A 16,630-nucleotide genomic window follows, 5' to 3' on the forward strand; every position below is an offset into this window, starting at 1 on the left:
TCATCCATAGTTTTTTTTCCCCTCTCAGAATCCTGTTTTCCTCCCAGACTTCCTCTTCCCTCCTCAGCTCCTTTGCCTCATTCCTTGACTTTTTTCCTTTAACTCCCACCTCTTTTACAAATACCCTCCAGCCATGCTTTCCACCTTTCCCCTCATTCATAACATGCCCACCTGAACCACACATGCACACACGCCCAACCTTTTCTTCTCATTTACTTCCCCATACCTGTCCAAATATCAGCCTCTTTCTCTTTTTATTTTTCAGCTTCGTCTTACTGCGTCTTTCCTGTCTCTCTCGTACACGCATTATTGTGAAAACCTTGTGTCAGCATCCTATTCTCCCATGTCTTCTCCATCCTTCTTTTTTCTTTCTTTCCTTTTTTTTTTTGCCCACTCGATTCTGGCCCTTCAGCCAGGGTGGATCGATATTTCTCAGGCTCTCAGTCTGAAGCTTGAGAATGAGGCACCGAGAGACTGAAAGGGGAGAGAGAGTTGACAGCGAGAGAAAAATGGTGTACAAAAAGGAAGGAGAGGGGGAACGGTATTGGAGAAAAGGGAAAAGAAATAGAAGGATGGAAAAGATAGATTGTATAAAAAGAAAGAAAAGGAAGGAGGAGGGGCAGAAAGAATGATGGCTACCATGAAATGACTCTGAGTCGGAAGCATGTGTACTCATAATGGGCTGCTTTATGGCGCAGTTATTTCTCACTTTGCATCTTAATTAGCTGACATATTATCTACTACATAGATTATCTACTACATACATTGGACGCTGTATTGATTTTTAAATGTACAATATATTTATGTAACTTCGAGAGAATTAAAATGAGACAATATTGTCGCTGCTTTCCCTCTGCACGATTTCAAAGCTCTCGTGCAGAGAGTGGAGGGAGACAGTGTGGCCCAACAGTCTATGATATCTTATATTTAGAAAGCTTACATTCAAACAACCACACTCAAAAATAGTGACTATTTTCTTAACAACGTCACAACAACAAAAACTATTGGTTACTTTGTGTTTTTTCCACCTAAAGTCCAAAGTTACACGCTATCACAAACCAACCAATCAAGCAGTACATGAACAGCTCCTGTATTTTGCAAGGCAAGACTGCAGATTTCCTCAGTGCAGTCTGGTGGAGTGTAACGGCTTCATTTCCCTATCAGTGTGACAGCAAGTAAAAGGTGAAAATGTTCTAAATCTAACATGCACTTAAGTCAATATCGATTTATTTTAGGAAACTAAAATCAGTTTCGCAGCTCAGTGTGATCACAGCAATCCGTGGCCTCGGTTTCTGTGCCGGTCGGTGCTCCTGCCTCCTTAGGGGACAAGGCGCTATTCCCAACTGAGAGCAAACAGTTTACCCAGTGAAATGGGTACTATTGAAAAGAAACATACTGCATGGCTTTAACAAGATTGCTACAAATTTCAGCAGCTCCTAGCAGAACTAGTTTTAAATATTTTGTGTTGTTCGGTCTCTGTTAAATAAAAGTCCCTTTGATATCTCACTTTTTGCTTTTTATGGAAAATACTGAGATATATGTCTTGTTTTGTACCGAAGCACAGCTGAAACCTTTATCACAATATGGATTTTGTTGTAGAAATGTCCACAGTTGGGTTTCTGTAAGCAAAGCAGTGAGTACTACATTGTCAGATCAGTGTAATAACTTAAGGAGCCATAAAATCAGCAGCAGCAGTAAATTTACAAAGAGTCCTGGCAGGCGGGCTTTGCTTTGTCATTGTGGAGTATACAGTGTGCATTGATAAGATTCTGCAAGTTGTAATTTCAAGATGAATACAACCTTAGTAATGAATGTAAAGTACATTAACTCACACTAATTAGACATATTTGGAAGGACACTTACACTTTGAGTTTCCAGATGTGTGAATATAGTCGCGTTATTTACGTTTCTACATCCATTCTCTTCATCCATGGAGAGAGAGGCAGGATACACCCTGCACATGAATGGTGAGGAGCTCACCCTATCTGCGAGGGACTTTGAGAAAAGCTCTTCCAAATTTAAAGGAGGCAATTGAGCTGGTTTGGGCATCTGACCAGGATACCTCGCAGACACCTTTTGAGGTTATCTGGGCATGCCCAACTCAGAGGAGCCCAACTGGGAAGACCAAGGACATGCTGGAGATTCTATCTCTTGGCTGACTTGAGGATGCATTGGCGTCTCTCTGGAAGAGCTTAAAGAGGTGGCGAGGGTAGGGGGAGGGTGCCCCATTAAAATACACTCAAATCGCCTTTTTCCCCCCATTCTCATGCTCAATTTTGAAATTCAGCAAATTGGTTGAACAATAATGAACTAAGTCGCTGCCATGCAACTCAACATATTTGCATTAATGGGTAGTTGAAATAAATGAGTGTGTGTACTGCTGCAGTGGTGGATGCCCATATTTAATACAGAAATGTGGTCTTAAAGGGGGTGGAGCTAAAGCAGCTTACTTGAGACACAGCTGAGGGATTGGACCGAGGCCCAGTGTAGGATGGATCATTTCGAACAGTGGATCATACAGAGCTACTCCAACTGAGTCCAAGTATAAAATGAGCACATTAGGTGCACTTTAAATGATTTTTATTAACGTTGAACATCTTATGAATCACTTTTTATTCATGAATTTCAAAACACATCACCCAGTCCCACTTTTTCCTGTCAGTTTTGACCAGTCGATGCCTCGGAAACAACCCAAGTGGTATACAGATGTAAACAATAATAAGCTGTCAGAACCTTCCACGCATAAATCTCTTACCCTCTTTTTATGTGCATATACTCTCCTGAGAAGAATACAGAATGAGATTAAAGCCTGCCCAAGCCAGCTCAAGCACAACAGATCTACTTCTCATAGCTCAAAATAAGGATGGAGAGCAAGCAGAACTTGAGTGCGCACTTGTCTTATGAATAATTCGAACGTTCAAAATTAGGAGATGGGCAGCATAATCCCTAAGTTATCAAGCACTTCTAAAATATGGAGATGTAACCAATTTTTTTAATAATGCATGCAGCTTCATCTCTATTACCATTTATTTCTTTATTTTTATTTTATGTTTTGCTTTTAAAACTTAGGAAAATGCACAAATGTCTCGTAAACAGTTTGGCATGTGAGAGCCGAAACTTCACGAAAAAATAATAACCTTTCATAACCCTGGCGCAACATGCTGCTAAAATTTAGTGTGCTGTGGTTTTCCCTCTGGTGGCCTTGAGCATCATGGGACAGCAGCATGACAGCCTCATCTATCTTTCTCCGTTGGTTTAAAAATCCCCCACAAAGCCTATTATTCACCTAACACTCCGACAGGCAAGGTTACTGTGTGCTAAGTGAGATAGACATAAGAGAAAGAGAGTAGCTCTTATTTTAGTCTTCTCAATCAAAAAAAGCCAGATCACTGTAGCATCTGATTGGAAAAGGGCCTTGTCGCACCCGTCCTGTTCTGTGTCGTCCAGTTTTAAATCGATTTGTAATTTTTGTTGCCCTCCTCCAACATTAAAGAGCGGTGTGATTTCACAGTGCCTCTGGTTCGAGCACTTTACATCTTCGAATTCTGCGTCGCGCGCCGGTGTTGTCTGATAAACAGTCATGCAAATCACCTCACTTAATTGAGAGAACTGAATTGAGACTTAATGACGCGGGAGTGCCGGAAAACTACTTTTGACAGGGTGACTAATGACGGCTGTGTAAATCCATTCGGGATATTTCTGATGTGTGAATTTTGAACATCACCTGAAAGGACAGAAGCTCCGCCAAGCTCGCGGTGGCTCCGACTTTAACTGCCATTCATCCAAAAATGGACTTCACAGTTGTTTTGTAATGTAGTCACAGCTACTCATGTGCGACCAGCCCACGCGCTACTCATACGCATGCAGAGTTTAGCGGCTCAGGGAGCTGTGCTGCGTGATAAATGGCAGCATTATATGTCTGCCTGCCCGGCTGCTTGATTGTCTGTACATCTTGCCATTGTGCAGCTCTATTGCACACGCATGCACTCGCACCACAACAAGGACTTACAAGGTGTAAAATAGGGGAATGTGGGTGAGCGACTCTCACCCGTCCCCGTTGCTCATCTCTAACCTGTTCGCTCACAAATCCGATTGAGGTATTCATTTCATTTCTGCTGCTATACTTTAGCTCGAGGACAATGGTGGGATCCTATCTTCCCGTCTTTACGACCGTCTCACACAGACACACGCGTAATCTCTTGCACAGTCGCCGCTCACTCAGAGGCTGTCAGGCACACTAACGTTTCCTCGTAGATCACGCCGGACTGCCTAAATGAGCTACTCAACACGTACTTACTCGCGCAGCGGCACATAAACAGTTTTACGCACGTTCACTCATATCCATAAACACAAAGAAATAAGTCTCTCCGGTGTTTGGGAATTCAGTCTGCGTCAAATCGCATAATGACACCAACTGGTGTGGTACACACAGACTGATATGAATGTACAAAACAGGGCAAAATATAGCATTATTAAAAAAAAAATAAATCCAAGCAATGAACAGGGCTCTGTTACCCATTGCATCAGATGGAGTTTAACCAAAATAAAAGCTTAATTAATAATTATGTTCCTTTTGAAACTTGTAATTGCATCAAAAGCTATCGACCCTTTAAAAACAGATATTATTTATATTTATTTACCATTTCGCCTGAGTTTCCTGTTTTTAGCTGATCCGAGTAGGCCCTGGTGTGGATTTCTGCTGCTGTAGCCCATTAGCTTTAAGGTTGTTGTTCAAAGATGCTCCTCTGCAAAAGTCATTATTTGAATTACTATTGCTTTCCTGTAGTCTTGCATCAACAAGATATTTTTTTTACCACAGAGCTGCTGTTGACTGGATATTTTCTCTTGGTCATATGTGAGGTTTTTTTTGCTTGTTTGTTTTTCGGGGTAAAATACCAGCAGATCAGCAGTTTCTGAAATAGACCAGTTTGTTTGGTACGAACAACCAACCACCTTCAAACTCACTTAAATCACCTTTGTTACACATTCTCCATTCAAACTTCAGCAGATAGTCTTGACCGTGTCTATGTGTGCTATAACTTTCAAATGATTTAAATGTTTTTTGAACACACTGAAAGACAATAAATGACAAACAAAATCCTCTGTTTAACCTGTTGTTTCTCTAAATGTCAAACACAGCTGCACAAATAATATAGTTTAATATGTTCAGCAATGCAAGACACAATAAGGACCGTTTCCACCACCTTTGGCTTTTCCCCCATCTTCTTTGCTGTGCGCACCTTGTGCATGAATCTGTGAGCATCTCCTCACATCCTCCATTGCCAGTGTGTCCTAACAGTCCATTTTGCATGCACCTTCCATGTTTTGGAGAGGTCTGGCCATCGGGAGAAGTGGAGCCAAATTGAAACCTTACATAACGGGCTTCAAAGCGAGCTGCGGTCGACCCACGATCCAAACAGAATAACGAAAGCAGAGGAAGAAGGAAAGAGGGGAGGATAAAAGGATGGGTCTGTGTAAAAAGAGAGGGTGTAAACAACTGGAGGTCTGAAATATTCTTAGCCACTGCTTTATGTAGCATGCCTGATTAAAATACATCTTAATATCTGAAAAAGTGTACACAAAAGCCTCATTAGGCTTTTTTATTTCTAAGAGTTAGCAGATGTCTTTGTTTCAGTCCTGGGGCTGAACTAGTCTGTGCGGTGTTAATCCCTTCTGTCTGTTTTTGGTGTGCTTTAATGACATGTGCTGGTATTTTTAGCCTCTACAGGTGCAGTCAGTGCATGCGGGGGGTAAATGGGGTTGATGGAGTTAGGGTTTGATTCTCCAGGAAATTGCTCACACGCCCATCACTGCAGTTCTTTTGATTGTGGGGAGGAAAAAAAGGCCTTAAAACGTCAGGAAGACCAGTTATTTCTCCCACCAATAGCTTGATTCTCAGTGCTCAGCTCCTCGCCCACTCATTGCGAAAAGATGTCAATCAAGCTACACTTTTACACTTTTCCTCAGCATGTTGCTGGTAATGGTTGCTTGATTTTACTTACTTCCCATTTTGTCACAGCCCCACCAGCCACCAAACCCAAAAATCCCTGCTCGCTCCTGTTTCTTTGATAAGCAGTTCAGCATTTAAACTTTTTTCACAGCTTTTCGTGACGTCGTTTTGATGTGCGTCAATCACATTGGTTGATTTTTTGTGCCCACAGCTAATATTGAACTTGATCAATGAAGTGGTCAGTCAGGGGCTTATTTTTACTCTCACGTGTTTCACTAAAGGAAAAAAAAATCCACGTGTGTCAACAAAAGGATGGAGTTTACTCAGGTTTCCACTGGTGTTGTTTCCACTAAAGAGTTTCCATTCTCAAGGATCTAACTGGTGACTCTCAGCTCCCAGGATTTTTTGTTGTATAAGCAAAATCAGTTTTTAGTTTGGAAATGCCACAAAAGATGTTTCACCCTCAGGATTTTAAATATAAGTGGAAATGTTTGAAAAATCAGCTTCCATGTGGTAGATACTAGTTAAATACTTGTAACCTTCTGATTTTAGGTGACCAGTCTTCGAGTTTCCATTAAATTAGTCATCATAACTCTTTTTGTTGGTCTTTTCTAATAATTTACTCAAAACAAGAAAGCAGTTTGTATTTTAAAATGTAAGTACTTAAATTGTGTTTAAGAAGGAATTCCATGTTTGTGTCCAAAAAAGTCAGCAACTGTAACACGTTCACTGTTTCACTTGAACGTGTTACGGTCTTAAATACTACCTCCACTGTACTTTGTGTGGTAGAATGGCACTACACTAGTGTGGAGGTTGTAAGGCTTCATATGTCAGATGAGTTCAGCATTAGCTGCTGGAGGACTTTCATAAACTTTCGTAAAAGCATAATGTTGTCCACATGACGAAGCCTTCTGTCCTAACCTCGCTCAGATTGTAAATCCATGTCTCTGTGTTACAGTTCTATAAATCATGTGTCAGGATCCACACCCACGGGCCAGATCTGGCCCTTTGTAAGTTTGAACCTGGCCCACATTTCACTTTTAGCACACCAACACACCAACAACCGTCTCCACAGCGATTCATGGCCAGCTAACAGAGAATACAGCAAAAATCTGATGTTGGGTTGGTGCAAACAGTTTCTGTTCTCAAACAACATAACTCGCATTGTTATTGTGCTCTTTGAAATCCACAAACTAGTAAAGATTTGGAGCCATAGACGAGGAACAGAGGCTTCACAAAGTCAAAGACATAAAAGACGCGCAATTACAGCACAATAGTCTGTGCTTTGAGCCCAAGTCTCAAAGTGATGGAGCTGTGAAGGCAAGTGCCATTTTTGTGTGACCAATTTCATGGCAGAAAGCTACAGCGTGTGGACATGTATATTCCATGAACTAAGATCTCTGACTTCTTGTTTTAAATGACATTTCTTACACAACTATTGAGATGCCTTGGTCTTTTTCAGGCCTTTGAAGCAGGCTTGCTAAGATTTGCAGACAGATGTGCACATAAAGATTCATTTGATTGCTTTATAATCGGGTTATATTTGGTTTTATTAATTGCCCCGCACTATCATGGTGAGGCTGTGAACAGGGCTGTTGTAAACTAATAGAGTATTTTGTGAGGCGCTTAACTGGAAAGGCTCTAAGAAACATCCTTTCTAGATTAAAATGAAAGCATGTTAAACTGTATGCACTGAGCTCTTGATATGATTGCTCCAGCGTAGCTGCTGTTGAAACTGAATTTGACACTTGTGATGTATACCATCACCCCTGACCTTGTGCCTATAAATCTGGTGCAATGTAACACATTCTAGATTGAAACACTTTTAACCTTGTAATAGAACGCATATCATATATGATACATGAGTTTTTGAGACTTCTACATCTCCCGTGTGATTTTTCTTGTCCTGAAAAACCTGATGTGTACTCTCAGACACACAAAGTGCTACTGTGAGCAAACTACTAAAAAGTGACACAAATTAAAACACACATATATAAAGTGTTATTTAATTTTTTTATTGTCTGAAGTTACAAAAAAACACACTCCATATTAAAAAATATATAATTTTCTGGTAATTATTTAACAGTTCAGGCTTTACAGGGTTAAAGAAGCACAAGTCAGCCAAGTTTTAGAGTATAAAAATCAAAAATATTAAATACATATTTATAATAACAGGGAGGATGAGCTCTTTATCTTTTTATAATTCCTTCCTATAATGCTGTAACTTGCTCTCTATCTGGTCTTTAAGTGATGACGTATGAACCCTGCTTCTGGGTCCAAAATACTCCTTGTTTATTACGGCTGTTGTGTTTTTAACATGTTTTAATGCTTTGTATCTCATTCTACTTATCCAAACAAGCCCCTAAAAAAAGTCAGTGATCACTGTCGGACTCTTGGTTTTTATTACCACTATTCATTTTAAAGCTTTTAAAACCTTACGATGTAACAACAGCTCAACCCATGCAGCAGCATATTAATGACTAACCTTGAATTGTGGATGGACGATCTCAGTTGTTCTCCTGGCTGAAGTCTGATCCATTTACAGCATCCTGCATTTGTCCCTAACCATCGGGAACCCTCATGTTAACTTTTATCAATTGGAAAAAAGTTAGCGTTCATCCTCCAGCTTCGCTGTGTTTATATTATGCTAACCATAGCTGTGTAGCTAACCCAACTTCAGTAACCCTACAAACGTCACTGCTGTTTAGTTTTCTTTCTTCATTTATGTCGAAAGTGACATCAGAGCTACATGTATTAAATTTTTCAGAAATCTCTCAGTCAGAACATGGAATATTGTGTTTAGGTGGAAACGAGCTAACTCCCTGCTAGCTTCTAACTCTGTTAAATGTTAAAGTTAACTGTTACACCTGGTAGAGCAGCAACGCTGATCATTTTATTAAAGATAAAAGAATTTAGATACGTTTTAGATACGTTTTTAACTCTCAGTGATGCCACAGTGTTCGTTTGACGTTGGGACCTGAAGCGGCTAATGATGTCAGACTTAAAAACCGGATATCTTTTTTAACCGGCGCTGATTTCATCATAGTTCAAACATAAACTATGTTACTCAGCTCCAAAAGTTGTTATAATAGTTTCATAACGACTTTTATTTTGAAATCTCCTATTTGGAAGTGAAGTGTTCCTTAGACTTTAGTCATTTATATCTGCCCGGTTGTTAGCAGATAATTGACATTCAGCATTCACCTTGTAGTTTGCGCACCGGCAATATTTCCCCCTGATGAATTTCAGATACTCTCAGTAAGTTGTTGTTATATAAGTTCTTTTTTTCCCCACAAATCCTTCAGAAAAAAAGGTCCTCTGCCAAACCTCAAGTTCAAAAAGTGGATTTATCAGATGAAAGCCAAAGTGATGAAAGGTGAGGGAGTATCTTGCTGTAGTACTTACTTTTCTGAGCGCCGAGGTGAAGAGTATTTTCTACAAACGCTCACCTTCTGAGAGACGAGGCGAACCATATGCACACGTAGCATTTGCTGGAACTAGAAAAAGCATTTGTCTTCCTTTTTTTTTTCCTGTGAGATCTGAGCTGGACGTGACCGAAGCATTCAGAAACCTGACAGGTGGGTGGAGGATAAAGCCAACGTGATCTACAGAGTAGTTTTTTGGAAAAAGTTCTCACTTTGTGTTGATGAAGAAAAAGACTTGATGTCACAGTGAGGCTCCATCAACGAATGAGAAGGGTTTTTTTTTCTCTCTTTGATTTCTTTCTGTGCAGATCTCTCTCTTTGTCCATCTTCTTGCATTTTTGCATTTCTCTTTGCCGCTCATTTAATTTACAAAAAAAAAAAAAAAAAAACAGCCCTTGGGTAGATGGGGATCAAATTACATTCACCTTTTACCTGCTTTCCTCTGCGCAATTAGTACCACGCTTACTTGTCATTTCAAATTGACACACTGCTGTTGTGTTATGTAATTATTTACCCGCCTGGGGAATAACGCTGTGGTTTACCCACTAAATAATGCGCACACACACACACACACATGCACTCACAAAAACCCTCCAAAATGCTGAAGCACCTGTTCCCTGTTTTATCTGAAACATGTTTAACATGCCTTTTAACATTCCAGGGTCATTGTCTCGTGCTGTCTAATTAAAGGTGTCTTTGTGTGTCTTTCTAAAAAGCTCTAATTGACTAATGTTGTGCAGCAGCCCGTGGAGATTTTCGGGGTGCTCTCGCTGCTTAAATGCTCAGCGTTAACATTTTGAGGTTTGAGCATCAGGACCCAAACCTGCCGTCCGTCCTGTAGGTGTTTTCTTCTTTTTTTCTGCGTGGAGGAAAGGGCTGGGTCCTGTTCTTCAAACCACCGAGGTCTTATTAATCCACATTCCCTTTTTCCCCCCTCTTCCTCCAACCCCAACCCCGACCTTCCACCTCCTTTCCCTTCCACCCACCCAGCTTCCAACAAAAACAATACAAGTTAGACTCAGGAACAAAAAAAAAGGGTTTAAAGGAGAGAGAGAAACCAGGGGCCCAGAAACAGTGGCAGCATTTTCTTCTGCAGGGGGAGAAAAGGAAATCCGAACCAGTTTTCTTTGATCTTGTGTCTTTTCTTGTGATAAATCTGTGTCTGTGATGCCTTTTGTTTTTGTTTTTGGTACTCTTTTTAAAGGAAAAACACACACACGCACACACACACAATAAGCAAACATGAACTCTTGCTGATTTGTCCTTTTTGCTCTTGCTTCTTTTCTTTTTTTGATATTCTTTTTTTCGGTTTTTGCCAGTAATCTTTTTTGAAATTTTCTCTTTTCTCTTTTTCCCCCCTTTTTTTCTTAACCCTAGGTCCGCTCACAAAAAAACACGATGAATCTTCAATGAACAAGCCTCGAGACGAAGGTATTTTTGTTGCATGTTTTTCCTTTTTTCTTGTTTTGAAGTCTTTTTGGGGGATGTGTACACACACACACACACACACACACACACGCACACACAGGTGAAACATCTTCTAGGTGGGACTTTGGAACATCAGATGCATACCGATGTGTTGGTGTAAGTGTATGTGCTGACCGCTGCAATTAAAAAGCTGTCTTTCATATGCAAATCATTAGCCTCAGCTAACCTTGGATGATCATAACGGCTGGCTAATGGAACCCAGATACCCATTATTAAGCCATCTCCACTGTTTTCCAGAGGTCCTTTTCTTGCTCTCTAATAATAGCCGGCCTCGACTACCACCATCAACACCGTGCCCTTGAAAATACATTGGCCAGCTGAACGGCATTGTCCCCGAAACCAAATTGTTGTCAGGATTTTGAGCAACAAAGCACCTATTGAGACCTGCTTACACAATGAGGTGCATTATTATTGCGCCTCAACCTCCGGCTCAAGGATCAAATTGCTGTTGAATAAGGAGCTACGCAAATATTAAGCTAGCTCTATTCCAAGTCAGTGATGATAACATCAAATCAAGTTAGGGGAAAAAAGGAAAAGGAGGGTGGGGACATGCAAGGACACTCATGCCCCGCTTTAGAAGATTTAGGTCTAATAAGCTGTTGGAATAAGGGCACAGAACTCTCAGCCTGCTTTTAATTTATCTCCTACCTGCAGCACTGATACCACGGAGGTGATTTTATCTGCACTTTCATCTGCCGCCCCTCCCCCTCCCACACACACACACACACACACACACACACACACACACACACACACACACACACACACACACACACACAATCATTCCTTATTCTTTTGGACTTGTTTCTTGGAGAAAGATGACTGATGATATTTTGATACATATTTCTCTTTATGCTATTTTGAGGGTTGTGCGGTGGATTTTTTTCTTGCTCTTTGATTTGGGGTCTTTTTTTCTTTTTTTTTGAAGTTGGGAGTCGGAGGAAGTTTGACACAGGAGGATTTTCTTGGTGATCAAACACAGACACAACGTTTTTTTGAGCTGCCACAGTCAGGAACACAGTCGCGGCCAGTCGAGACGCCCCTCCTCCCCCTTTCCCCTCATCCTCTAAATACGTCTCTCATCCCTCTGTTGCAATGTGCAATTAACCTCATTTGATTTGGGAACTGCTAATCCCTATGCAGTAATTTAGCATTGCTAAACTCCTAAACCGGAGTTTAGCACCGAAAAAAAAACCCCACTTACCTGTCCCCACACTAAAATACACATCCAGAAAACTTGTCTAAATAAAACAACAAACAAAAAGAAAAAAACATGCTCTTTATATTCATCTTTGCTCGGCAATATCCATGCACATAGCTGTGAAGAATACTGGCAGCCTTTTAGTTACACTGGTAACCTGGGCCACAGCCAGGCATTTAGAAGTGTTTAATTTAAATCCAAATCCCCCTAATAAAGATCAGCTTATAAAGCATTTTCTTTGTGCACATACTTCATTCAACTATAGTCTTCTTCATAACATATCTAAGGTGAATATGGTTTCAAAATGTTTCAAAAATCTTCTACAGCACCCCTGATCATTACTCTATTTGAAAAAATACCAAATCATTACAATAAATTGTAATCTAGCATAGGCTTATTTCAGGCAGGTCAGAAAGTCAACCTCAGCTACCATCTCATTGCTAGCCCACATCAGCTGCTGATTCTGCTGATACGCTTCTATACATCCAGTCTGCTGTCTCACACAACCTTAGTAATTGGGCAAGCTCTACAAGCTGGTTTAGCCTGCTTAAAAGTACATCTGCACACCGCTTTGCAACCCACCTCCACTTTCCACGCTGTATCTAACTCATTCAGTGTCTGTTATCACTGATCCGTGCTGATGCCTCATGTAGGACAGAGCTGTGTCGTTAGACATGAATAACTGATGCTGGACGTATCAGTCTTCTTTTGATTATAATTGCCGTGACTAAAATGTGTTGTTTTCCCAATATTTTATCCAAAGAAAAGAGACTTACATAAAACCACTCTTCACTCAAAGACAGGTTTGGCTTGCTGTTTATTCCTTTGGATATTTGCAGAGTTTTTTTCATTCATCTGACGAAGGGAGAAACCTTTAAAAGGTTTGACATGAACACACAAGGTCAATTTTAAAGTAGTTTGGAGGCCAGTCATGATTGCTTATGCAACATACTTGAAATATGCAGTCCACATACAAAGAAAACCTATGTGGATTGAAACTCATCCAGTAAACATTTTAGACATTACCTGCCTTTATGATCAGTGAAGGAGGAAGAAGTCATTTTAATAATGCCTTTAAACTTTGTGCAATAGTGATTTTTTTTTAAAATGCTTTATTGTTGAAGCACTTTTGTTTTGAAAACCGGAGTGGATGTTTTAAAAATATTTAAAACATAAATTAGAATGAGCTTTCAAAACCTGACATGTGAAATTAAATTTAAACTGGTGCTCTGGCTGGTAGTTATCTTAAAAGCAGTAAAATCCAATTCGCATGTCTTGGCACTTTCAACATCTGATAGAAAGCAGTGTTTTACTGAGTAGCTGTTTATTTTCGAGAAAAGTGCATTACTGGGGAACAATGCACAGTGAAAGATTGACTGCTACTATTATCTAAAAATACTGTAATAGATGTACGGCATAATAATGGCCAGTTGTTTGAGTATCCTTCTACTGGAAATGATTCAGAGACACTGTCATGAACCAGCTCAAAGTTCAGACAAAAAGAACAACAAAAAAAGATTTCCACGTAGATTTTAACCAAAAAAACAAAAAACTTACAGTGAAAGGAAGCTTTGAGTGGCAAGATCAGCCATGTGGGGTGTGAGAATGCTCCTACCAAAACAAGTGGAAGGATCAAGCAGGCACCCAAACACAAATCACTAAATATGCCAAAATGCATTATTCTTGCACTTGTCATATATTAAGAGTCTAGATTGACAGCCACTGTTGGCCTGTAGTACTGTCACTTACCTTCTCTGCAACCTTAGTAATTAGAGCATATTTGAGATGGGAGGATGAACTAAAAAAACATGCAAAACGAACAGTTATATGCTAGGCACCTTAACCGGATGGCAGCTGCCTCTATATGGTTACACCTGTGAAGGGTTACACGGAAAGTTTGCTAAGTAGCAAATGACCCTAACCAAAGGTGACCTGTAGTCTTAACACAAAGGTCAAACAGTGTTCCTATAACAAGTTGCTAACAAAATGTTCAACAATCTGTAAGTGATAGTCCTTTGAGCACTGATCAAATGATTCCAATGGAGGAGCTTCCGAAGAACCGATATTCAAAATCACCTACAAGTCAGGAGCAAGTCACGCTGCAGTGGGCTCTGCAAGAGTGGAAAACTGAGGAACAGTCCCACTACTCACCAACTCAACCCTGGTCTTTAGGCTGTTAATTGGGAGGGGTAACCTAGTATCAGAGGTGTCAGGCAACTGGTTACACCAGTGAGCCAACTATAACCACTGCAGTTGTTCCTGAGCATGTACAGTGGGGCAAAAAAGTATTTAGTCAGCCACCGATTGTGCAAGTTCCCCCACCTAAAATGATGACAGAGGTCAGTAATTTGCACCAGAGGTACACTGCAACTGTGAGAGACAGAATGTGAAAAAAAAAATCCATGAATCCACATGGTAGAATTTGTAAAGAATTTATTCGTAAATCAGGGTGGAAAATAAGTATTTGGTCAATAACAAAAATACAACTCAATACTTTGTAACATAACCTTTGTTGGCAATAACAGAGGTCAAACGTTTACTATAGGTCTTTACCAGGTTTGCACACACAGTAGCTGGTATTTTGGCCCATTCCTCCATGCAGATCTTCTCGAGAGCAGTGATGTTTTGGGGCTGTCGCCGAGCAACACGGACTTTCAACTCCCGCCACAGATTTTCTATGGGGTTGAGGTCTGGAGACTGGCTAGGCCACTCCAGGACTTTCAAATGCTTCTTACGGAGCCACTCCTTTGTTGCCCGGGCGGTGTGTTTTGGATCATTGTCATGTTGGAAGACCCAGCCTCGTTTCATCTTCAAAGTTCTCACTGATGGAAGGAGGTTTTGGCTCAAAATCTCACGATACATGGCCCCATTCATTCTGTCCTTAACACGGATCAGTCGTCCTGTCCCCTTGGCAGAAAAACAGCCCCATAGCATGATGTTTCCACCCCCATGCTTCACAGTAGGTATGGTGTTCTTGGGATGCAACTCAGTATTCTTCTTCCTCCAAACACGATGAGTTGAGTTTATACCAAAAAGTTCTACTTTGGTTTCATCTGACCACATGACATTCTCCCAATCCTCTGCTGTATCATCCATGTGCTCTCTGGCAAACTTCAGACGGGCCTGGACATGCACTGGCTTCAGCAGCGGAACACGTCTGGCACTGCGGGATTTGACTCCCTGCCGTTGTAGTGTGTTACTGATGGTGACCTTTGTTACTTTGGTCCCAGCTCTCTGCAGGTCATTCACCAGGTCCCCCCGTGTGGTTCTGGTATCTTTGCTCACCGTTCTCATGATCATTTTGACCCCACGGGATGAGATCTTGCGTGGAGCCCCAGATCGAGGGAGATTATCAGTGGTCTTGTATGTCTTCCATTTTCTGATGATTGCTCCCACAGTTGATTTTTTCACACCAAGCTGCTTGCCTATTGTAGATTCACTCTTCCCAGTCTGGTGCAGGTCTACAATACTTTTCCTGGTGTCCTTCGAAAGCTCTTTGGTCTTGGCCATGGCGGAGTTTGGAGTCTGACTGTTTGAGGCTGTGGACAGGTGTCTTTTATACAGATGATGAGTTCAAACAGGTGCCATTCATACAGGTAACGAGTGGGGGACAGAAAAGCTTCTTACAGAAGACGTTACAGGTCTGTGAGAGCCAGAGATTTTCCTTGTTTAAGGTGACCAAATACTTATTTTCCACCCTGATTTACGAATAAATTCTTTACAAATTCTACCATGTGAATTCATGGATTTTTTTTTCACATTCTGTCTCTCACAGTTGAAGTGTACCTCTGGTGCAAATTACTGACCTCTGTCATCATTTTAAGTGGGGGAACTTGCACAATCGGTGGCTGACTAAATACTTTTTTGCCCCACTGTAGCTCTATTCAAATTCACCACCATGCTACAGCTGACCAAATAGATTCCCCACACAGTACCTACCATCCAAAACCTCTTGGAAGCATTAGACTCCAAAAATTCAATCATCCTACCTTTGTGTAGCCAACCAAATCTATTCAGCAGTAATGCAGTACGGTAGAATAAGGTTCAGGGAAGGCAGATGTGACAGCAAATAGAAGACAGAAAATAGGAGCACAGAGAGACCCCGAACAATATGTAGAACAAAACACGAACTATGGGATATAGCAGATACAGTTTAATACAAAGCACATGGAATAAAACAGCTAACAGTTCAGATCAGGACTCTACAGTCCAGTAACATTCAATGATGAAGATGTACACATCCTGGACAAGCAGGACTGCTAGTTTGAGCTGGGCGTCAAGGTGGCAAATGACTATCTTTAAACTGAGGGAGGGGGGATTAAGAATTAAGAGTACATCTTTCACCATCTTACAATGCTGAGATTGCAGCCATTCCTTGACTCTCTGTGATTGGTAATCATGCCTATGAATCACTGGTTATGACAAGTTGCATATCGACAATGGTGAAACTGAGCCATTGCTAGAAGCGCAAAGGCATCAGGATAACACTGAGAAAATAGGATAGCAAACAGTAGACAGAGCTCAAAGAGACGGCTTGCCGAGCACACTGGCTCCATCTTGGATCTT

General features: G+C 40.9%; 1 protein-coding gene across 4 annotated transcripts in view; it reads left to right on the forward strand.

Moving 5' to 3' along the window:
• The window catches only part of nlgn2a (neuroligin 2a), a 239,238-nt gene that overhangs the window by 111,659 nt on the left and 110,949 nt on the right, over positions 1 to 16,630 (forward strand). For 3 of the 4 annotated variants that reach the window (XM_005750026.1, XM_005750029.1, XM_005750028.1), the window contains one exon: positions 10,753 to 10,806. The exons of the other annotated variant lie outside the window; for it this stretch is intronic. In XM_005750026.1, coding sequence (XP_005750083.1) covers positions 10,753 to 10,806 — 54 coding nt within the window. The remainder of the gene's footprint in view (positions 1 to 10,752; positions 10,807 to 16,630) is intronic. 4 annotated transcript variants of the gene reach the window in all.

The sequence above is a fragment of the Pundamilia nyererei genome, unplaced genomic scaffold, assembly GCF_000239375.1.
Source record: "Pundamilia nyererei isolate P.nyererei 1_Seehausen unplaced genomic scaffold, PunNye1.0 scaffold00260, whole genome shotgun sequence".
Lineage (NCBI taxonomy): Eukaryota > Metazoa > Chordata > Actinopteri > Cichliformes > Cichlidae > Pundamilia > Pundamilia nyererei.